The sequence below is a fragment of the Osmerus mordax genome, chromosome 9, assembly GCF_038355195.1.
Source record: "Osmerus mordax isolate fOsmMor3 chromosome 9, fOsmMor3.pri, whole genome shotgun sequence".
Lineage (NCBI taxonomy): Eukaryota > Metazoa > Chordata > Actinopteri > Osmeriformes > Osmeridae > Osmerus > Osmerus mordax.
In genome coordinates, this window is record NC_090058.1 from 14,292,082 (window position 1) to 14,316,841 (window position 24,760).

General features: G+C 42.9%; 2 protein-coding genes and 1 long non-coding RNA gene across 4 annotated transcripts in view; 1 reads left to right on the forward strand and 2 right to left on the reverse strand.

The window, feature by feature from the left end:
* Window positions 1-24,760, forward strand: part of LOC136948662 (M1-specific T cell receptor beta chain-like) — a 68,126-nt gene that overhangs the window by 33,784 nt on the left and 9,582 nt on the right. Inside the window, exons 1-2 of one of the 2 annotated variants that reach the window (XM_067242594.1) lie at window positions 19,756-19,801; window positions 20,070-20,363. The exons of the other annotated variant lie outside the window; for it this stretch is intronic. Of the exons in view, the coding sequence (XP_067098695.1) occupies window positions 19,756-19,801; window positions 20,070-20,363 (340 nt within the window). Of the gene's footprint in view, window positions 1-19,755; window positions 19,802-20,069; window positions 20,364-24,760 lie in introns of those variants that run through there. 2 annotated transcript variants of the gene reach the window in all.
* LOC136948664 (uncharacterized) lies at window positions 3,131-4,265 on the reverse strand. Its single transcript, XR_010877379.1, has 3 exons — window positions 4,122-4,265; window positions 3,289-3,923; window positions 3,131-3,214 (listed from the first exon to the last, which is right to left on the reverse strand). It is a non-coding gene; the product is annotated as an uncharacterized lncRNA (long non-coding RNA).
* LOC136948997 (nuclear GTPase SLIP-GC-like) lies at window positions 5,622-10,603 on the reverse strand. Its single transcript, XM_067243180.1, has 10 exons — window positions 10,396-10,603; window positions 9,803-9,907; window positions 9,440-9,599; window positions 8,163-8,385; window positions 7,849-8,061; window positions 7,547-7,741; window positions 6,752-6,939; window positions 6,211-6,298; window positions 5,898-6,035; window positions 5,622-5,802 (listed from the first exon to the last, which is right to left on the reverse strand). Exons 1-8 carry the CDS (start codon window positions 10,601-10,603, stop codon window positions 6,262-6,264), a joined length of 1,329 nt encoding a protein of 442 aa, XP_067099281.1. The 3' UTR covers window positions 5,622-5,802; window positions 5,898-6,035; window positions 6,211-6,261.

Sequence of the window (24,760 nt, forward strand, 5' to 3'; positions counted from 1 at the left end):
ATAAAATTCTCATAATATCAGCTGTAAGAAAATGTGTAATTTATAAGGCCTGAATCGCTTTTGTGGCATAAAGGGGGTGTCATATACCAACCGCGTCAATCACTCCGTATAATTTCATGTATATTTCCGTAAGCAATTTAAATGCTGCAATAAATCCGTAAAAGTTGACATGTGTATTCACCTGACACCAAAGGACTGGGAAAGGCAGTGGCAGTGGTTGAGACAGACTACGCATAACTTTACACCACCATCAGGAGGGCAGAATAGACGGGTAAAAAAATGTAATTTAACATTAAGTGTTGTTTTCCTCTATTTTATGCGCAATTTATGCAGTAAGAAATACGCAGAAAAAACTGGATGGAGTTAATTACTTACTGTTTGGCGGTTAATTGTTGCTTCTTCTGCTTCTTCTTCTGCTTGTTTTGCTTAAGCTTATGTTCAATGTAGCACTGAATTAGAATTTGTCTGATAGACTTTTGCTTTGGAACTTCCAAACGCATTTAAGTTCACCTTGTTCAGGTGACGACGAAATGAATTACTCAGACTATGGCATCGGGTATTATCTTATATGTACAGGACATTCTAGGCTACATTCCAAAAAATCCTTCCTTCCTTCAAGGGAAATTCTGGTTTACGCTTATGTTAAATGAAGTGCTGAATTTAAGTTTCATTTTCTGGGAACTTGAGCAGGAAGCGTTAGATCTGGTTATGGATCTGGTTTAAACCAGATCTAACGCTTCCCGCTCAAGTGGAACTCGGCGTTCCATACAAAGCCTCTGACACACCCATATCCACCGGTCTTGTGTGGCTGGCTTTCCAACCTCGTTGCCTAGCTTCCACTACCACGTTTGCATACATTAGCTTCCTTCTTTCAAGTGCTTCCTCAAAAGGGAATTGTTAAATCAATATAGTAAACGATGTGCTCACACTTAGAATACAACAACATGTCTGGTCTCTTAGTAGTCACAACAATACACTGTGGAACTTGAAGTTGTCTACCGACATCAGGATTTTACCCTCTCCTTTTTTATAAACACAAAACACGTAGGCCTACAGGGACTCTCACCCTTTTTGAAGAGGACTCTAACCTCTACTTCACAAAGACAAAACACGTGCTAGGACTCTCACCCTTTTGAAGAGGACTCTAACCTCTCGTTGACAAAGACAAAACACGTATAGGGACTTCCACCCTTTTGGAGAGGACTCTAACCTCTCCTTGACAAAGACAAACGTGCAGGGACTCTCACCCTTTTGAAGAGGACTCTAACCTCTCCTTGACAAAGACAAGCCACGTGCTAGGACTCTCACCCTTTTGAAGAGGACTCTAACCTCTCGTTGACAAAGACAAAACACGTATAGGGACTCTCACCCATTTGAAGAGGACTCTAACCTCTCCTTGACAAGGACAAAACACGTGTAGGGACTTCCACCCTTTTGGAGAGAACTCTAACCTCCCCTTGACAAAGACAAAACACAAAAACTATTTCCCACCACTGTTGGTTTGATTAGGTACGATGAAACATAGTAATCGTCTAAAATTGGTTCTCAGTTCCGAATAGCAGTACTTGAATTAACAGGTGTCTGCTTACCTTTTTTATGTTGAGGCGCCTCTGACGATTACATCTGCCTCCTCGTACCGGTGTATGGGTCTCTCTCCCGTTCTGTCGGTCGGGCCGGAACCCTCTGGACTCCCTATTTTCAGCGTCGGGGTCACCATTTGAAGGATTTGAATTATTTTGCGTCTATTCCAATATGTAATGATGGTATTCAATTACACAAATCTGTGTTCTAGAAAGAGTGGTCTGGAGTCGCAGAGGTCCCATAATATCAGCTTTAATGCAGCAGTTGGAAATCAATAAGTACAGAGCTCTGGGGTTGTCTACGTTTCCCTACCCGCAACAGAGTTTGGGTTGGTTCACAAAGTCCAACTGGCTATCTGTCCCTCCCCAGCATATATTTATACAGTGCAATTAAAACAGAAAGATGAAAAGAGGGTTGAGCTTGTTCTCTCGTGCATCAGGGAGTTGTTTTTGCCTACGCGTCCCACCTGCTCGGGTGCCGTCTCCACCCGGTTTCAAGGTTGTTTCTGAAAATGAAGAGAGACACAAAGAACAGCCTGCTTCCCACACCCTGTGTGAGACACCATGTTTAAGCCTGAGCACACTTCTCAGATCATAAGTTTGAACATGCCTAGTGCCGACTTTTCTGCTTCTCTCGCACAAAATAAATCTTACTGTCCTCATTAACCAGTGAAGAGTCAAACCAGCTAAATTTGTTTATTAAGGAAGCAAAGGCAGCTGGTTTTGTTAGAGAGAGTTATTTTGTGTATCTCTGTGTGAGTGTGTGTATATGTGTGAGTGTGTGTTTGTGTGTGAGTGAGAGTTCTTGTGTGTATCTCTGCCTATGTGTGAGTGTGTTAGTTTACTAATGTAAGGACATGTATGGAAGACCTCCATACATGTGACCACCACAACATTGCCCGATGGCAATGGCAATTGTAGCGGCACCATTTTTTTCAAGCTGTTATTTTAAGGTTAAAAAGTTACATATTCTTAGTTTAAATGAAGCATAAAATTAAAAATTAAAAATAGAATAAAATGTATAAAATACGTATTTCATTAAATAGGCAGGAGGTTCATAGACAGTAGTTACATTAAAGAGATTCACTAAAACAGCACGTCTGAATTTGAATTATGTAATGTCAAAGTGAGTAATAATCAGCCACAGAGGACAACTTTTCAGCCTCTTCATTCTGCACTTGTAATGAAGCAAACTCTATATACTAATGGGATCTACATTTATTTTAAACTGGGTCATGTTTTCAATTTAATTCAATTTAATTTATATAGCGCCAAAACAATACAATTATCTCAAGGCGCTTTACAGAGCCCAGGGCCTGTTTTCTATATCTAACATTCTATATCTTACATTCTTAAATTCTTAAAACATTTAAGTGCCAAGCCTTTACAGAGCCCAGGGCCTGTTTTCTATATCTAACATTCTATATCTTACATTCTTAAATTCTTAAAACATTTAAGTGCCAAGCCTTTACAGAGCCCAGGGCCTGTTTTCTATATCTAACATTCTATGTCTTACATTCTTAAATTCTTAAAACATTTAAGTGCCAAGCCTTTACAGAGCCCAGGGCCTGTTTTCTATATCTAACATTCTATATCTTACATTCTTAAATTCTTAAAACATTTAAGTGCCAAGCCTTTACAGAGCCCAGGGCCTGTTTTCTATATCTAACACTATATCTAACATTCTTAAATCATTTCAGTGCCAAACATACTACCCTAAGTTCCAAACAATTCTATATATCATTCAAATAAAATCCACACTCCCCACAGTCCAAAGACACGTAAGTCAGGTGAACTGGAGATAGTAAATTGCCCCTAGGTGTGAATGTGTTTGTGTGGACTGGCGATCTGTCAAGTGTGTTTCCCTGCCTTTTACCCAATGAGCACTGGAATTGGCTCCAGCCCCCTACAGGCCTAATTAGGATCAAATAATCTGGTTGATGGCATTTCTCTTGGATTACATTATGATAGAACACTTATGACAACGTCTGTCATTCCTTTTGGGGTTGTTCCAGCTCAAGCTTAACACACAGCTGAGACTGATGTACGAATGTTGTGTTGTTTATGTCGTCCTACAGAGTTCTATGAGACAGTACAACCACAGACCTTCATGACAAAGACGGACCATCCTAGCCATATCTCACTAGTTTGTAACACATTGTATCTACATGATCTATAGAAGATTTATATATGTAATTTTCTGCACTGTCTGCCCAGCCATGAACATTTACATGGCTACACAAAAACCTGTTTTCCGCACCAACTCTTCATTAGATTCTTGGCGCTGTTATTCATCAGTTGGGGCAGATAACATCTCCAGCTCTCTAATTTCAGAGCTGACATCTACAACAAAGAAGAACACAGTCAGTCTTTCTCGTGTGATTTATGACAGCTGAATGATCCCAGTGCCAAAGACCCCTGAGAAAGCATTTTGATCAGATTTACAAACATCAGTGTCCAAGCAAGGCTTTGGAATGTGAGTTTACTGTTCAGGCAGATGGATATGGATTATGATGAAGATCTGTGGAGATCCTGACTTACCCAAGCTAAACGGGAAGTTGGATTCAGTCAGTGCATGAGCCATAGCTTCCAGTAGCTTCTTTCTCAACATGATCTCCATACGATCATTCTTGCAAAGAAAGAAAAAAAAAGATTCAAGTCAAACAAACATTTGTTTAAATATTCCCGAAGTAATCGATTCACCTGAGTAACTGAATCTTCCTAAAGAATTCCGAAATCCTAAAGAATTTTCATTTTTGAACTTCACATGTAAAAGTGAACAAACCGTCAGCTTTTTGAACGAATCCAGCATCCTGTCCTTTGCTTTGTTGAACATGGTGTGCTTCAGTGACTCAGTATGTTGTATCAGTACTCTCTGCTTCACCGTCATGGATCTCGTTCCAACACATTCTTCAGCCTCTGCAACCAAACAAGCAACATTTGGTTTATATTACCGAAATTACATAATCACATAACTCTTCAAATAAGTCTTTCTGGAATTAAGCACAATTCCACTGACTTACTGTTGTAGCCAGGAACTATCTCTTCTTTGATGGTATCTGTGATTGATGCATATATTTCCTTCTTTTGTTGCGCAATCTCTATATATATCAAATGCTTCAGCTTGGCTTCCTGTATATTTTCATGAGAAATAAATTAAATATTGCATTCAGCAAACAATAGTATATTATATAACAGTGCAAGTACTAGAGAGCTCTAATGAAACAGTACTAGAAGGCCAACAGAAGTTTCCAAATGAAGCAATAAGGCTTTATGAACATACATGGCAATTTCACTAAAGTTAAATGAATTCATGGAATGTTAATGGTCTCACCACACTAGTCAAATGTGGGACACATAATAGGAAAATTCATTTTACAAATGAATGTTGAAGTGTGTTTTTCCCCCCCATAGCCATCGGACGTGGTACTGATATTTTTACTGTACTTATAGCCTATTGTGGCTAGTTTTTCTTTTTTCTTACCTCAGTGTTTGTTGATATATTTACCACAAAGATAGAGATAGAGCGGTGTAAACACTCTCGCTTACCTCAGCTTTTAAGAACCTCAGAATGTGAGTCATTGCGGCAGGGTTGCTGTAGCCCTCGGTGACACTGATCGAGAAGATACTGAATCGTTTAACCTTCTCCCGCACTGACAGGCTAGTTTCCCCTTCATTTCTGCACACATAACATTGGACACGTCACACACAGAGGTTGTGGATGACTAACACTTTTAAGTCTACTGTAAGAATACTTACGGGAAGAAGGCGTTAAACTTTTCATTGATTCTTTCATACATAATTTCAGCCAAAGACTTGTTCATGTCTCTTGTTTCTCCATATCTTGACCTGAGGTAACCTTTATTTCTGCACAAGGCTGATAGAGTCTGATGGTGTCCACGTCCATCTTTGCCTGCCTAAGGAAATAATATTGAATGGTAAATTAATTAAATGTGTGTGGATTAAGTATGGTAGATCTGTAGCAGTTTTACATATCATACTATAAAATAACTTTGGTAATCTGCCAAGGAGTAGTGCTTACTGGTACAGCCATGGTTGTCTTGGTTATTTCAGCACATTTCATCACTGACTTCTTAACTCCATCTGAGAGGTACTTCTCCAGTTCATCGTGACATGGCTCTAAATGATCAACCCATAGACATTTCAGTTGATCATCCAGCTTCTTATTCAGCTCATTGTGCAGCTTAACTTTGTCCATATTCTGAAACACATACCACAGAACCGTCTGAGTTTCTCATCAAGATAAGACTAATGTACAGACAACACAAGGACACCTCCATTAATTGTGCCACTTACCATCTATGCGTTGTTATCTTTGGATGTCTGTATGAGGGACAGGATCCCTGTGGCACTTGTAAAATACTGTGAGGCCACTCTGTTGGCATGACTGTGGTTAAATCTCCTCAGCACCTCTCTCAGCTTTGGTATCTCTAGCGGGGTTTTTCCCCAAAGAAATCAATTAAGAAAATACATTGTCAGCTATAATGACTACATTGACAAGAGTGCTCACTTCATGAAATACACAAACTCCCTTTATGGGTGTTGATGAACAGCACACACTCCTCTAATGGAAAAAAAGAGACAACTACTAAAACTGATGATGCTCTACCTGTGTCCTCCTGTTTCAGATATGGCTCCTTTCAGAAGAACTCCTGTGAACTTACAGTAAACACTGAAAAGCGTCTGATGTAATATTTCTGAAAAAAATCACAATACGTAAATCAGCCAACTATATGATCACAAAAATCTATCAAAACACCCCCTGGCTGAGAAAAATACCTGGAGTTAACATTGTTTTTCAAAGGTTTGTTTCACTCGATTCTTGGCCATGTTATTCCTGTGCTGTATGCATTTATACTTTCTCTCTGACACCTGGGACATAGGGAGAATAATAATTCACTTTGTATTTCATCTGGCATAGATCTATCATCTAATAAAGCGGTGTCTGTTTGTATCCTTTTTTCACTTACATTTTCCGCTGTGATTTGTAGTCTCAGTGTGGTGAAAATCAAATACCTCATTTTTGTAGTTTTATGCATAATGTTTTAAACCCAAAAACCTAATAAACCAAACTAATAATACACTGAACGAACTATTTAGTACTGCATACAATTACATAGAAAAAACGTAGGTTAAAAAGAAAGACTGACCTTTTTGATCCAATGTAAGACTGGGGATCAATATTATCAGTTTTGGTGCAGATGAAAGAGATGCGAGTGCATGCCCCTCCCTGTACCATATCTGTCATGCTGCTCTTCAGGATCTCCCAGGCTGACTTGTCAGATGTGGCTCGATTGATATCACTCACAACCCAAACAGCTGTGCACTCCCTTAACATCTGGGGGAAAAAATATTGTTTTTGTTGTTTATTTGGTTTAATGGGATAGATAAACAAGTAGTTCAGTATGATCCAAACCCTTTTCATCTATTAAGTTTGAAAAATTAAATAGGTGTCTGTACCTATATAAATTGTATTGAAATCATAAATTATATTCCTCCCCCCCAAAAAAAAAACCTGTAGCTTTGCTAAGATAATAGCACACATGAATACATATGAATAATAATGAATGCTATTAATGAATTCATATATGAATGGAAAAAATTGTTTGTTTAATGATGAGTCACACCCTGGTTCTCTCCCCCTGCTGGTCATTCTATGTTGGGTTTGTTTATATTGCTGCCCCTCAGTTAACCTTGGTAGTCAAATCATTAACTGCACCTGTTTTTGCTTTATCTGGCTTTCTTCTGTTTTGTATCAATACTCCTCATTTTCACTTGTTTGATTGGGTGTGGAATTGTACTGTCAATATGATGTCTAAACTTGAGGTCTGACAAGAATCCTTTGAGTTCCTTATACATATATTAAAATAAGTTGGGCGCTAACCTGCACATGCATCCAGAATCTCCTTCAGTTTGTGACAAAGAGCACTGCAGTGAGCACTTACTGATTTCCACATCTCGTCTCTGGTCTGATTACAGTCTCCATTTCCAGGGAGATCAACTAGCACGATGTTCTGTAGAAACCCTTTGTGATCTGGCACTTTGATTCTCACAGTCTTCACTAGTGGCCAATAGAATCCCCCAAGGTCAGACTCATGATGTTGAATATAAGGCCTGATTGCTTCAGAGAGATCTGAGGCCTGTTTGAGCATGGAATTAGAATCATTTTTCACAAATATGAGCTGTAAATAAACTCACTTGAACTCAAATATAATTACAATTTACAGCTACAAGAACTGTAACTAACCTGAAACTTTGAGATGGTTTTAGTGGTTAACCTGAGCAGGGTTGCAATAACTGGTGAACGATCGTCGTTCATGAGTTCATCAAAGCTTTTTGCAGTTGCATTCTTTCCATACAGTGCTTCAATCTTGTCTTCTGCCATTGTGCCGATGGTTTCATCCCTCTCCTTTCGTTCCGCTAGAAAACCTAGCAGGCTCTTTAGCTCATCTTCCCAGGCCTACAAATGAACATGAAGTATTTTTCAGTATTCATTTTAAACGTAGGATGTGAGTTGTTACATTACAGTATGACAGTGGTAATGTAACAGTTGTAAGAAACCTCTTTTGAGATGAATTCAATAGTTGCTGTGTACTGGTCTCTCTCAGCCCCAGCCTCCACTTGTATGATGACTGATGTACAGGCATCGAGTGTCCCTGTTGGTAACAGCTCCTCCTCATCTAGGATGGCATTTATCAGGGAGCTTTTACCATCTCCTGTCTTTCCAAACACACCAATAGTGGTTTTCTGTATCGATTTATTTAGCAGATCTGTCATATTGTCCCTGGACACAACAAACAAACAAGTCATAGATAGATAGATAGTTTGTTGTAATTAACAGCAACAAAACAAATCATAGATAGATAGTTTGTTCTAATTAACAGCAGATTCAGGAAAACATTATCATGCATGTTAATTAGTGCTATTTTACTGAAACAGGCAATGTACCTGATGAAGTTCAAAAATTCTTTGTTGGTCTTGGTATGGGTTTTGATTTTCTTTTCAAGTCTGTGTTGAACCTGTGCCATGACTTCTTGTGCTTGCTGTATAGCTGAAATCTCTTTAATCTCTATAAATTAAAAGACCATAAGACCATAATCAATATCTGTTATTTGACAATTACCTATAGTGAGAGTAAATTTGAAAATTAGGGCTGTCAATCGATTAAAAAGAATTAACGAATTAATCGCACATTTTGAAATTAATTAATCGATAATAATGATCAGACTTCTCATTATCTACTTTGTTCCTTTGTTTGTTCAAACAAAGGAACAAAGTGCATTTGGATCACAGGTAACCTTGCTGACTATACAGGACATTATACTTTGACACTGCTACTTAAATGCCTTTAAACTGTAGTGTAGTAACATGATTAATTAAATATGTGTGGCAAGCTTTAAAGATTGTATAAATCAGTGTTACTCTCCTTCTCTTTCCACAGGAATGTCACTCAGTCAAGAGGTGAACCAGACTCCCTCTACTCTCCTGGGGAAGCCAGAAGAGAAGATCCAACTGAGCTGCAGTCATAACATTCCTAATTACTACACTATACTCTGGTACCAGCGCTCAGTGGGAGACACTGCCCTGAAACTAGTAGGGTATGTTTTATCCAAAAGTCCCACTGTTGAGTCTCCATATCAGGGCCTCTTCAATGTGAGTGGAGATGGTGCGAAAGAAGCCTACCTTCATCTCCTCAAACTGAGGCAACCTGAAGAAGATGGACAATATTTCTGTGCAGCTTATATGACACAGTGGTACAGAACTGTACTCCGCTCTACAAAAACCTTCCAGACACTATCAAGGCGCACCTGTATCAGACCACAATAACAGGCCTGTACTCAGACGAGATGGGTATCGTCATCACAAATATACATCTGTCATCTGTCCTGTAGGTGGAGTTACAGCTCAACAAGTCCTCCAGGACCAGGCTGGGGGTGAAGTCTTGTTCTGGAGGACTCCAGAGCTCAGATCTTCTCACAGTCTCTGAACATTTCTGGACTGAGAGTCAACATGATCACATGTCTCATACTCACTGTGATTTTCTTCATCCTGACTGGTAAATGTTATATATCCCTCTCAGAGTCATTACTGTTTAGATATGCTAAATGTAAATGATTTTTATATTGTATTAAAGTCTTTTTGTCTTGTGTGTCCATGTGGTGGTAATATCTTCTCTCTGTCTGTCCAGTTGTGTGTCAGACTGTGGAGGTCCACCAGACTCCCTCTGATCTCCTCAGCAGAGATGGAGATACTGTGCAGCTCGTCTGCACCCACGACCAGACTGACTACAGAGTGATGCTCTGGTACTTCCAGAAACCAGGGGACACAGCTCTCACACTGATTGGATATATTTACTCTCAGAGTCCCACATATGAGGATTCATACGGAAAATATTTTACAATGACGGGTGATTTCAGTGGGAGTGGAACCAAGAATGGCTCACTGTCTATTAAAAACCTGTCTATGTCAGAAGATAGTGCAGTTTATTACTGAGTGGAGATGGTAAGAAAGAAGCCTACCTTCATCTCCTCAAACTGAGGCAACCTAAAGATGATGGACAATATTTATGTGCAGCCAGCTACACAGTGGTACAGAGCTTAGCTCCACTCTACAAAAACCTTTCAGAGATTAACAGGCCCTTCAGCACACCTGTATCAAAACAAGCGAAGCTGGTTCATGCAGGGGACGCGAGACCTAGCCCGTCATTAGCAATCACCATCACGCGTCAAGGCACACCCTCCTATAGGGTATATAGCAGGGATCCTGGCTACTGCATTGCTAGTGCGTCACAGACTCTCTCGGTCTCCTGCGGCCTCCGCCGCCCCGGCCTCCTCCCTTTGTCTGGTTCTCTTTTCTTCCTTCGCAGGGGGAATGCGTTCGCTGCTCTCTGCCCGGATGTCGAGACGGTGTCCAGGAGACGGTGTCTCCGTTGGGTGCGGCAGGGACCCGCCGCGAGCACAACCATACGCCAAATCAAATATTACAATGATGTATTGTATCATGTGGAATAAAGTATCGGTAACAAAACTACTCAGTCCTCCTGCCTGAACCACAATAACAGTAATGTACTCAGAGGAGAAGGATATCGTCATCACAACTACAAATGCTACTTTTGTTGAGGGTTCTTACTTTGAGAGGATGTGATGCATGATGGTGTAGCTACTATTGTTAGCCAACAGGGGGTGCTTAACTGCTTAGAAAGTGAATGCTGTTTGATCTGGGCAGAAATTAACCATGGAATGCTTTCAATTGGTGTTTTTTGGCCACCTGTAACATTCCTCACAATTACAGAGATTTCACACATTACACACAACGCAAAGAATCACATTGCATTCTTCACAACGCTTCTATGTATGCAAGAACACGGTTGCAGATGGCCTTGAGTAATAACAATACACTGATGTAAATAATTGCATTATATCCCACATGGTTTAACAGTTGTTACTCTGTAGAATTGATATCCCGTTGGGTCCTCACTGAATGTTTTGATTAATAGCCCGATTCCCTAACCGCTCAGCCATCTGACCCCCCATCTCAACACCTGGGGCTCACGTCTGCCAGGGAATCAGGAGCAGCACTTTGAACATCGCTCACACACCACCACACTGGTGCTCTGCTGATAACGGTTCAACTGCAGTCTGACTTGTTCTGAGGACACCTCTGAAGAGCCCCACAGAGAAACAGCATCTAACCTGGTGGAGGAGGTGACAGGACTGGAGGTGGAGATCAGGAGGGCTTCTTCAGAGTCACGTCATTTCCTCCCTCCAGAGAGAGAAGCACAGCTCAGCCTTTTTCCTGTTCAGTTGCTGAGATGTGTTCAGCTCTGACGTCCTCATCCATGATCTCTCTTGTCATCCCAGTGTCCCTGTTGCTACTGGGGGCTGCAGGTACTGTCCAGGAACTGTTCTCTCTGCTGCAGTGTGGAGAGATTCATTGTCAGGTCTAGCTGAGCTGGTGGACCTCAACGGTGGGATCAAGTCATCCTCATGTCCTGGTTTTGGTCTCTGTGTCTCCAGGTCTCTCTGAGGGGAGTGATGTCACCCAGACCCCCAGCATCCTCTGGTCAATCAAGGGGCAGCCTGCTGAGATGGACTGCAGTCACACTAAGGGTGCTTCATACTACCAGATGTACTGGTACAGACAGCTACCAGGACAGGGCATGAAGCAGGTTGTGTACAGTGTGCCCAACAGTAAGCCTGACTTTGGAGAGTTCGGTGAAGTCAAATTCTCTGCAAACAAGACTGTAGCAGAGAGAGGATCTTTCACAGTGAAGAACTCTTCACCAGAAGACAACGGCATGTACTTCTGTGCTGTGAGTGAACACAGTGATACAGACATCATGTGCAGCTGCACAAAAACCCCCAGTGAGTTTTGATCTTAATTCAGAATGATGAACCATGTGATGATGTTTATCCCCATCATGGACTGTAGGGGGCTCTCTAGTTCCACCAATCCTCACGTCTCTAACGTTGCTGTTCTCTTAAAACTTCAGACTTCTCATGAAAGGCCCTGAGTGACGTCATGTGAGATGACAGTGTGTTCTGCTGACACTCCCTCCATCCACCTCCTCTGGGCAGAGTCACTGTGACACAGCAGGGGGGGGTGTAGCTCAGGGGTAGACAGCCTCCTCCCTCTCAGTTAGTAAGCAGACTTTGTGAACAGTACTTTTCAAACCGTTACAAAGTGCTTTCCTGTACATTTATCAATCCAACAAACCAACACAGAATCAAAGCAAGACCCAGTAAAGACAACAGTGGTCCAGCAGTAACAGGTCACTGATTATCTGAGTGAAGCCTCACTGGTAGAGCTTCAGCAAACAGGAACACCATGATCATCCTGCTCATCAGCATATCCATTCATGCTGTCTGGGCTTCAGGTATCTTTACTTTCATGCGATTGTTAATTCCTTTGGCTTCTTGTTATTTTTTTTATAAAGGTAATAACATGTTTTCTTCCCTCATCTGCAGGTTCGTCTCTGAGTGACAAAGTTCACCAGACTCCTGCAGCCTTGATTAAGAACCTGGGAGATTCTGCTGAACTGAACTGCAGACCTGATATCCATAGTTACAACCTCAGACAATCCTGAAGCTGGGTTCAAAATCACAGGAAATGCAAACCAAGGTCAAAACTGCACATTAACCATAGAGCAGCTCTCTTCAGACAGTAGTGCAGTGTATTTCTGTGCTGCTAGTCTCCACAGTGGTGTAAATCCCCTCTGTTCAATACAAAAACGTCTCCCAGACTGCGCTGTCTGTGTGGTAGGACTCCTCCACACACCTGCATGAAGCCACCGTCACCAGCTTTGATCCAGGGCCAGAACTCTGCTCAGCTATGAGGAGAGGAGGAGCTTCCTGATGCAACAACACCTCAGATGATGCAGGCCTTTCACTCACTCACACACACACACACAACCTCCCACCCTCCCAGTCCTACAGAAGCTCAGTTTGGAGAAGGTGCACCAGTGGTTGTGTTCAGAGCAGCTCTCTCCAGATCTCGAGGGCCAGCATGACTCTCCAATCTCTCATCCCAGTGTCTCTCTCTCTACTCTGGCTCACAGGTACTGTAGGGTCAGTGGCTACACAGGAAACATCTCCATGATAGACTAGATAACGCTCACACGCTGTAGATGGTTACAAGAGCATCACTTCCACTCTGCTATGATTATAATCTCCATCCCACAGGTCACTGCCAGAAGAGTGATGTCACACAGCAGCCAGGAACGATCTGGAGTCTTGCCAGGAAAACTGCAGAGATGAACTGCAGCCATGAGAAAGACGCGGGTCATGTTCATATGTACTGGTTCAGACAGCGTCCAGGGGAGTCCATGATGCTCATCGTGTTCACAAGCGTTGGTCTGCAGCCGGACTACGGAGATCTCAGTAAAACCAAATACTCAGCTGTTAAATCTGTAGCTCAGAACGGAGCGTTCACTGTGAAGGACTTGACACCAGAGGACAGCGGGCTGTATTTCTGTGCTGTCAGCCAACACAGTGATACAAACTGATTGTACAGCTGAACAAAAACTGGTTTGTGACAGCCTTGGTTTTTTTTTCCTGCATCATCAGAACAGATGTGGTGTCTGTCCTGTAGGTAGAGCTACAGCTCAACAAGTCCTCCAGCACCAGGCTATATAGTAAAAAGTGTTTTATAAGTCTGTCCCTGTGGTGGTAATATCTTCTCTCTGTCTGTCCAGGTGTGTGTCATACTGTGGAGGTCCAGCAGACTCCCTCTGATCTCCTCAGCAGAGATGGAGATACTGTGCAGCTCATCTGCACCCACAGTAAAACAGATTATACAATGATGCTCTGGTACTTCCAGACACCAGGGGACACAGCTCTCACACTCATCGGGTATTTGAATTATGGGACTCCAAACTTTGAAGGTTCAAATGAAGAACATTTCAGTTTCACTGGGGATCTCAGCAGTGACAAGGCAAAGAACGCCTCTCTTGTCATTAGAAGCCTTAGTGTAAACAGCCACAGTGCAGTTTATTACTGTGCTGCCAGCTATGCAGTGCTACAGATCCCTTCTGTTATCTACAAAAACCCTCCTCTCTCATCCAGGAGTGGTTTGTGTGTCAGAGTGAAACACCTGCATCTGAGGTCTGAATTAGATCCAGCAACATCATATCAGCACAGTCGGATGACATCACTTCCTGTTCCTGCTCCAACTCCACAAAGTGATGCTAAGTCCTCAGTGGTCCTCCAGGCTCAGCACTGATGGTCACCATGATCAGACTTCTCATTATCTTCTCTGTTCCTTTGTTCTGGATCACAGGTAATCCGGCTTGACCTTACAGGACATTACACTTTCACACTGCTACTAAAATGACTTTAAACTGTAGTGTAGTAAACTTACATGATTACTCAAATCCGTGTGGCAAGCTTTAGGGATTCTATAAGTCAGTGTTACTCTCCTTCTCTTTCCACAGGAGAGTCACTCAGTCAAAAGGTGAACCAGACTCCCTCTACTCTCCTGTGGAAGCCAGAAGAGAAGATCCAACTGAGCTGCAGTCATAACATTCCTAATTATGACACTATACTCTGGTACCAGCGCTCAGTGGAAGACACTGCCCTGAAACTAATAGCGTATGTTTCATACACAAATCCCACTGTTGAGTCTCCATATCAGGGCCTCTTCGATGTGAGTGGAGATGGTGCGAAAGAAGCCTACCTTCATCTCCTCAAACTGAGGCAACCTAAAGATGATGGACAATATTTCTGTGCAGCTTATATGACACAGTGGTAGAGAACTGTACTCCGCTCTACAAAAACCTTTCAGACAATATCAAGGCGCACCTGTATCAGACCACAATAACAGGCCTGTACTCAGACGAGATGGGTATCGTCATCACAAATATACATGTGTCATCTGTCCTGTAGGTGGAGTTACAGCTCAACAAGTCCTCCAGCACCAGGCTGGGGGTGAAGTCTTGTTCTGGATCACATCAGAGCTCAGAGCTCCTCAGAGTCCCTGAACATTTCTGGACTGGGAGTCAACATGATCACATGTCTCATACTCACAGTGATTTTCTTCATTCTGACCGGTAAATGTTATATATTCCTCTCAGAGTCATTACTGTTTAGATATGCTGAATGTGAATGATTTCTATATTGTAAGAAGTGTTTTTTGTATGTCCATGTGGTGGTAATATCTTCTCTCTGTCTGTCCAGGTGTGTGTCAGACTGTGGAGGTCCACCAGACTCCCTCTGATCTCCTCAGCAGAGATGGAGATACTGTGTAGCTCGTCTGCACCCACAGTAAAACAGATTATACAAAGATGCTCTGGTACTTCGAGAAACCAGGGGACACAGCCCTCACACTCATCGGGTATTTGGATTTTGGGACTTCAAACTTTGAAGGTTCAAATGAAGAACATTTCAGTTTCACTGGGGATCTCGGCAATAACAAGGCAAAGAACGCGTCTCTTGTCATTAAAAACCTTAGTGTAAACAGCCACAGTGCAGTTTATTACAGTGCTGCTAGAGAAGCACAGTGCTACAGATCCCTTCTGTTATCTACAGAAACCCTCCTCTCTCCTCCAGGAGTGGTTTGTGTGTCAGAGTGAAACACCTGCACCTGAGGTCTGAATTAGATCCAGCAACATCATATCAGCACAGTTGGCTTACATCACTTCCTGTTCGTGCTCCAACTCCAAGAAGTGATGCTAAGTCCTCAGTTGGTCCTCCAGGCTCAGCACTGATGGTCACCATGATCAGACTTCTCACTATCTTCTCTGTTCCTTTGTTCTGGATCTCAGGTAAGCCTGCTGACCTTACAGGACATTACACTGTGACGCTGCTACTAAAATACCTTGAAACTGTAGTGTTGTAGTTTTCCAGAAATAATCAAATCTGTATGGCAAATTTTTTACAGTAAAACTGTATTCTTCTCTTTCCACAGGAGTGTCACTCAGTCAAGATGTGAACCAGACTCCCTCTACTCTCCTGGGGAAGCCAGAAGAGAAGATCCAACTGAGCTGCAGTCATAACATTCCTGATTACTACACTATACTCTGGTACCAGCGCTCAGTGGGAGACACTGCTGTATCCTGTCTCCACCAATGAGATCCATGTAGCAGTGTAGGGTAGCTAGTCTAGGTTAGCTAGTGTACGTTAGTTGGTGTAGGTTAGCTAGTTTACATTAGTTGGTGTAGGTTAGTTAGTGTACGTTAGTTGGTGTAGGTTAGCTAGTGTACGTTAGTTGGTGTAGGTTAGCTGGTGTAGGTTTGCTTGTGTATTGCAAGTGGAAGATCATAATGTCTGCTCTTGTTGTTCCTACGGCCGCAGATGGCTGTTTACGTTCTGGAACTCTGTTTGCTGTATTCTGGTTGTTTTTTATTTTGTGTTCACTTTAAAAAAGAGGCCTAGGGCCACCTTCGGTTGGCTTTACTCAATAAAGGATAAATAAAATAAATTCATTACGAATAAATTATGAACGCATCAAATAGAAATCTGAGAACACATACCCACACATCAGCACTGGTCTTGGTGTGTCAACTTGTTTGGTCAGCTAAATTAACTCACGGTATTCTGTAATGTTATGTCTAACTTGGAACATCACTTCCTTCTTAGCAATACAGTAATGAAACACATCCAGTAGAGAGCAGTAGCACAACACTAGCTGTGAGGCTGTAGCAGCTATAACTCTCCCACACCAGGAAGTATGAAGATCCAATAGAGTTTAGATCCCCTAGCTCCTCCCACATCCAAAAGTTTAAAGATCAAACTGAGTTTAGGTGTGTTTCTAATCTACTCCCCTCTCTGTGAAGCTGACAATCACCATGACTACAGCTCTTGTGGTGGCCTGTGTCTGGAGACTGGGGGTCCCAGGGGGAGGTTCTGTATCTTGTCCCACGGTCAGGACTGGTACCGGGTTAGAACTGTTGGGAGCTGTCCTCCCTCTCCTCTGGATCGCCACGGCATCCGGCTTCTCAACAAACTTTGTTCAACAGTCGCCACGGGAACTTGTTGTGAAGCTAGGAGATGCCATCAACCTCACCTGCAGCCACCATGATAAAAAATACGATAAGATTTTCTGGTACAGGCAGGGGTCTGGGCAGGAGTTTCAGCTCCTGGGCTTCCTGTCCTTCAAGCAGATGCTTCTAGAAAGTATGTTCCAAAACACAGAAGGCGCTCCAGAACCCTTCACCATGTCAGGTGACGCTGAGGCCGAGGGCTTCCTGGAGGCGTCTGCAGTGAGAGCTGAGGACAGGGCTGTGTACTACTGTGCTGTGGGTAGAGCACGGTGAGGCAGCTCCTCTCTCCACGTTACACAAAACCCCCCTCTACCGCCCCTCCTCTTCCCTTATCTCCTCCTCCTCCCCCTCTCTCCTCCTCCCCCTCTCTCATTAAACACCAGCCTACTGCTGAACCCAGATGGTGACAGCAGTTGTCTATCTACCACCCACTCATCTGCTAATGACAACTGAGAACCGTTCAACTGAATTCATGAAGCTCAAATACATCTAGCTGTCTCGGAAGTCACACAATGTTCTCAGTCTTCCTCTCTGTGTTTATTTCCCTGTCCCTCTACCTTACAGGTAAGTGTGTCAGAAACATCCCCTTCCTGTCCAGGGAAGTGTCTCTCCACCATGGCCCTCTAAGCTGGTGTTGTCTCTGTGTCTCTTGCAGAGGAAGTCCTCTCAGCCCTCATCATCCAGCAGACCCCTCAGCATCTTCTGGTGATGCCTCAACGCCATCAGGGACGGCTCGATTGTCACCACGGTGAAAACAACTACCCTTACATGCTGTGGTACCAACAAAGAGATGGCCAGGGGGCCGTGGAGCTGATTGGGTTGCTACACTATGAAAACGCAGACCTGGAGAAGAAATTCCCCTCAGGACGCTTCAACATAACGGGCCACTCTAAGGGCAAGGCCGCCCTGGTCATCTCCAACATGTCCGCGGATGACAGTGCTGTGTATTTCTGTGCAGCGAGTCAGTACAGTGTTACATCTCTGTTCCCTCTGTGACAAAAAGTCGTGTGCCAAAGCCACACGCCTGACAAGCCACCACCGTTCTAAAACTGCACTGATAGTGTGGTGGCAGTTGGCGCCCTTACTGGTAGTGCGCAAGGGTTAATTAATGAATGCACTTCAGAAAATGCCGCCCCCCTCTTCATACCGCCCTAGGCGGCTGCCTATGTTGCCTATAGGAAGGACCGGCCATGTGTGGTGGAGTCAGTTTAGTCTTTCACAATGAAAACACATCATAGGCTACATACCTAAATAACTCAACATGGTGTCCTGCAGTCTGCTAACTAACAGAGAGAATGTGTGTAATAATGAGTAAAAAGAAAGATAGGTAAGAGACAGCATCGCAGATTTCAATAATACGTTTTCAACATATATTTTAAAAGTACTTAACAGCAGGGGGCAGGCGCAGCCACAAGTTTTTTCATGACATCCCAGTGCCAACATCCAGCTATGTGTACAAATAGGACTGAATGTCATATTCACATCTCTCAGCCATGACAATGGCTAAAGCTGGCCTTCTCATTCTTCTGGTCTTGTCACCGTTGTCACTTGTCACTTGTCTCCTGACTACAGGTAAACAACATAAGCAACACTACACATTTGAAAACAATAGTTTTAGATACACTGCGTAGTAACTCACTGCATGAGTAATGTTAATCTGAAAGAGGTATATAATAATTATTTATTATATCCCAGGTTGTTCCTCTGTGACTAGCAAGGTGTACCAGATCCCACACGCTTTAATTAGTGACCATGGAGAGAATGTCGAGCTACGCTGCAATCACAAGCAGACAGGCGCTGATTGTATTTACTGGTACCAGCAATCTGCGATGGGGGAGCTCCAATTCCTTGGCAGACTCTTCTACTCGCAATACGTCATGGAAAAGGACGTCGACAAGCGGTTATCCATGGCCGGGACGGCAACTTCAAGCGGCTTGTTGGTCATTTCAAACGCCTCAGTAAAGGACAGCGGTGTTTATTTTTGCACAGCAACGACCACAGTGAAACCAATCCTCCACTTCCCTTAACAAAAACTCAACTGGTCCAAACTTGTATCCGTGAACACTACGGTTATTTTTGGATGAAACGATTTATTGAAGTGTGAGGTTTAGTTTAAAGGCAAAGATTGATGGAACTTAACCAATATTGCGTGGCTTTTAGCTCACTGTATTCGTGCGTGGTCTTTTGTGTGGGAAATTGTGGTTCTGATCTCCCTCATTGCGTTAGGCAATACTGTTTCCTAGCGGCTATTGGAGCCAGTGGTGGAGTCCTGCCTCCTCTGGGCATGCTGTACATTGCCCTCTCCAGCCTGGAGCCACAGCCAACCACAGCCTCCAGGACCGTGTACACGCACACATCTCAAGGTTCACTATAGAGTCCTTCTGTGCAGTCAGTCGAGGGCACTGCGAAAGATGCCCCACTTCCTCAACATAAACCCCTTCTATGATGTTTGTTTCAGGAGGACTGACTAGTGCACTTGCGGAGCACGATTAAAGTGTTCTTTTCATAAATATTCACTTTTATTTGGTGCTTGTGGGTGGCTCCTCTGTATAATTTTTATTCAGGAAGTGACATGTTTTACTGTGGTGGTTGAACTGATTGTTATTTCCTGCATGCCTGCCGTGTTCTGTACTTGTCAGTGTTTATACTTTGTTTGTGTCTGACTTCAACATCAACATGTTCCCAGCCCTCACCATCAGTGTATTTGCTCTCTGGCACACAGGTACAACAAGCATTCACCCTCTGCCTTCACACCACTGAATTACCTCATTCTTTGTCTTGTGCTTGTGACAGAAAAAGTTAGAGACTCACTTGGACCTAACTCCTGGTTCTCATCTACCTCCGGTTCTGAGTGTCTAACTCCTGCTTCTCATCTACCTCCGGTTCTGAGTGTCTAACTCCTGCTTCTCATCTACCTCCGGTTCTGAGTGTCTAACTCCTGATTCTCATCTACCTCCGGTTCTGAGTGTCTAACTCCTGATTCTCCTCAGGTTGGAGCCAGACTGTGCTGATCACCCAGTGGCCAGGCTACATCTCCAGCCAGCCTGACGCCTCGGTGAAGATGCACTGTTACCAGAACAACACAGACCATCACTACATGTCCTGGTACAGGCAGCAGAGAGGGAAGGAGCCCGTGCTGATGGCTACTCTCGTAGCTGGCTCTCCGAGCTACGAACCTGGATTTGATTCTGGCTTTGGAGTGTCAAGCTCGGAGAAAAAGATGTGGTCTCTGGCCGTGGAGGCGGTGCGCATTACTGACGAGGCGGTGTATCTGTGCGCTGCCAGTCAGCACGGTGCTGCAGAGTCACGGAGCTCTGAGACAATATCCCTCCCTGGGAGGGTGCCAGGAGGCTCTGACACCTGCTGTTCATGGCCCAGCCTGCTCACTGGTGGTGGAAAAGAGTGTGTCTTCCTAAATAGGCAGTTACCTTATCTACCTCCAGAGGAAAAAAAAATACTGGTAACACCTGTCAACGCTTTTTGGCATTTACAAAGTGTTAATTAATAGTTAATTAATCCTTTATAAAAAAAATTGAAACATTAACAATACATTATTAAATAGTTAAAAAGCTTATTATTAAACACTATGTTAATCATTAATAAACAAAAATTATGTATTTAATTCATAATACAATTCATAAGGTGTTTGATAACTTCATTACCATATTTTATAGATAGCTTGTTAATATAGTTGCAAACCAGTAGTTTGTAAGTTGTTAATGGTACATGAGCTGGTATAGAAAGCATTAGCAAATGGTGAACAAACCATTTAGATTAACTAACAACATATTTACTTACTTTAATTAATATACGCCAAGTCGAATACATAATGTACACTAATACTTAGCAGATATCTTAACAACTATTTTATAGTTACTTTGGTACACTTACACTTAATGGTACACTTACTAATGATGCAACTTGGGAAAAGTCTAACAGTTAGTAAATGCTTTAGAACTTGCATTACGAATCACAAGTTGCATCATTAGTAAGTGTTTATAAAATAGTTGTTTAGATATCTGCTAAGTATTAGTGTACATTATGTATTTGACTTGGTATACATTAGTTAAAGAAATAAGTAAATATGTTGTCTTGTATGAAAAGTGCTATATAAATAAAGTCTTACTTACTTACTTACTAGTTATTTACTCATGTTTTGTAAAGGTAATGTAAATGGTTTGTTCAGGATTTGCTGATGCTTTCTATACCAGCTCTTGTACCAGCTTATAAACTTCAGGTTTGCAACTGTATTAACAAGCTGTCTATACAGTATGGTAATGCAGTTATCAAACACCTTATGAATTGTATTATGAATCAAACACATTCTTTTTAACAGCGTTTATTAATGATTAACATAGTGTTTAATAATGAGCTTATTAAATATGTAATAATGTATTGTTAATGTTTCAAAATGTTTTATAAAGAATTAACTATTAGTTAACACTTTGTAAATGCCAAAAAGCGTTGACTTATAAAGTGTCACCAAAATACTTTGTTGATTTATTTTAATTCTGACTTAAAGCCAGAACATGTTTGGGCAGAAACCAACCATAGACAAATCCTCATGAATGAGAACTTTCTGTAGCCATGAGGAACAGGACAACATGGGTCATGTATCTGTGTTACTTGACACGTAATTCATTTAGCAGATGCTTTAATCCAAAATGACATACAAATACTACATTTTGAAAATACAGCAGATCAAAGATCTGAATTACATTAATCTAACTTTATTTCGGGGGTTAGAGTCAAGGAACAGTCTGTATTTATCAGGCACAATGCAAAGTAACATCTCAGTTCAACAATAATATATATTCACTACAGCAGTGGTTCTCAAAGTGGGGTCTGCGACATAATTTGCCATAAATTATAAAATTGCTGTATCATTAAAAAGTGAAAAAATATATAATAATCTACAGATGGGGACCATTTGCACCAATAAAACAAGAACATTGCGTCCATTTAAGAGCAAAAAGGGTATGCTGAATGGGTGGTACGACTATGGGAGGGGGAGGGGGTCTTTGGAAAATGTTCTCCCCTGTAAGGGGTCCCTGGCCCCAAAAAGTCTGAGAACATCTCAGTTCAACAATAATATATATTCACCACAGGACACCAATAATATCTCAAGTACAATATTACATAGTATACCATTTCAACTATATTACATAGTACCAGCAACAATAACATCTCAGCTATATTACATAGTGCAACAATAACATTTCAAGGACAAAATTACTGTTGCCTTACTATGTGAAAAGTGCCCTTGGGTGTCTTGAAAGGCACAACAAATGTAAGTTATTATCATTAGTATAGTACAACAATAACGTGTCAACGACAATAGAGGGAGCCCAGATGCTGTCATGTGGAGTATGTGGTTAGGGATTAAACATCTCTATCTGGTGACTGTGAGTCTCTACATACAGCAGAGGTGTCTAACTGTGAGTCTCTACAGACAGCAGAGGTGTCTAACTGTGAGTCTCTACAGACAGCAGAGGTGTCTAGCTGTGAGTCTCTCTACATACAGCAGAGGTGTCTAACTGTGAGTCTCTCTACATACAGCAGAGGTGTCTAGCTGTGAGTCTCTACATACAGCAGAGGTGTCTAGCTGTGAGTCTATCTACAGACAGCAGAGGTGTCTAACTGTGAGTCTCTCTACATACAGCAGAGGTGTCTAGCTGTGAGTCTCTACAGACAGCAGAGGTGTCTAACTGTGAGTCTCTCCAGACTTGCTGATGCCCTCGTGGCCATGATTGTTCTGAGATGTCTCGGTTTCTTCATCTTATTTCCATGTAAGCTTTTCCTCAGGCTACCAAAGCTCTGACTTATTGCTTCAAGAGATGTAAAACCTTTATTAAAAGGTATGTTGGTGAAATACATTGCTTTCTCTCTCCATGTCCTGTTTGTCTCCTTCTCTGTGTTCACCCTGTTATCTCCGTAGGTGCTGTGAAAAGCGTGACCTTCCAGCAGTCTCCGTCCGTCATGGTTACGGAGAACGCCAGGGTAAAAATCTCGTGTAGCCATGACGACAGCAGCTTGGTGATCATGCTGTGGTACCAGCAGCGACCTGTGTCTCGGGATATGACCCTCATCGGGTACGGCTATGCGACCTCCGATCCCAGCTACGAGGGTCAGTTCCAGGAGAGCTTCCAGCTCACCAGAGAGGACACCCTGAGAGGAGCGCTCCTCCTCCCCCGCGCAGCTCCTGCAGACTCGGCCGTGTATTTCTGTGCTGCCAGTACACAGTGATGTGGCTTGATGCCACCGCCTCACCAAAACCCTGGTGCGCTCAGTCACACAGGAAAACCACCTCACTGCTGTTAGGGAGTTTGGTTGTTTTGTTTTAGACGTTTCTGTGGAGGAATTGATAAAGTTGTATTCTCAGTGTGAATTATGTTATATGTATATCATATAGCATATATCTAAATACTGGGAGTTAATTCACATTAGTTTTGTTCACAACTTTCCCGACAACAAAGTGAAATGAGTCTCGTGTTCTCATGAGGAGTGAGGGAGAGCCTTCTGAGTGGTCGTAACTTTACGCTGGAGCCAGTCCCAACTCATTTAGTCTTTCTAACCTCTGTACCTCTCCTCCATCTTCCTTTATAACTGAGCATGTCATGTAACATATTAATCCAGCAGGCGCTTTTATCCAAAGCGACGTACAGAAGGTATTTTAACCTGCAACCTCTTGACCTGCACTCACATACTCTAACCTCTGAACTGTCCTTTAAGCCTATCCTCAGATTCATGTCCTACAGTACCCCTACCAAGCACCAACCCTCAGACCCTAACACAGCGAGACCCTGCATTACTACACTCATGTCACTGATCCATCACCTCACTGCACCAGACACAAGAGCCACACGGCACCACAGAGCAAGAGCTAATCTCCAAGCAACACCAACTATTGGTCACGTGACCTGCCAGCTGGTTTACCGTGAACTGGTGAGACCGTGGTGTGGATGTAACATCATTCAGCAGGGGAAGTGGTTACCAGCAACATGCTAGTCACAGTCCTGGGACTTCTTCTGACTCTGATCTACTCATGTGAGTGCAGAAAAGGAATGTTCTGGTACTTTTGCACACAAAACAATTAACACAACTTGTACTGGAGCATGCACAGTACTGCATACTAAACTGGAAATACTTAAATCATATTTCATCCACAGATTCGAGAATGTTTCCATCCTCCACATCTGTTACCTGATCTCCTGAATGCTGTTTCTTCTTCTTTGGTGTTGGGTAGGCGAGGGTTCAGGCCCCACGGTCCTCCAGGCACCCAGAGACCTTGTCCTCCACGCTGGGCAGAGAGACCAGGTGACCCTGCAGTGCAGCGTGGGTCCCGGCTTCAGCATGAGCAGCTACACCATGCTGTGGTACCGCCAGGCTGGCCCCGGGGCTCCGATAGAGTACCTCACCAAGGAGTACGAGACTCCCGAGGGCCGCCTCCAGCCCTCTATCGACACGTCCAGCAACAGCTTCACCCTGCGGATATCAGAGCTGTCTCCGGATGACAGCAGCACCTACCTCTGTGCTGCCAGTCACAGTGCTGCAAAGCAGACTGGGAGCCATGCAAATACATCATCTGAGGCTAATGACATTAGAATGCATGAAAGGCTGATCAGAGATGTGCAGGAAGGTGTTGTGGCTCTTCTGGTTTTGTTAGTGAGCGGGCTGGTGT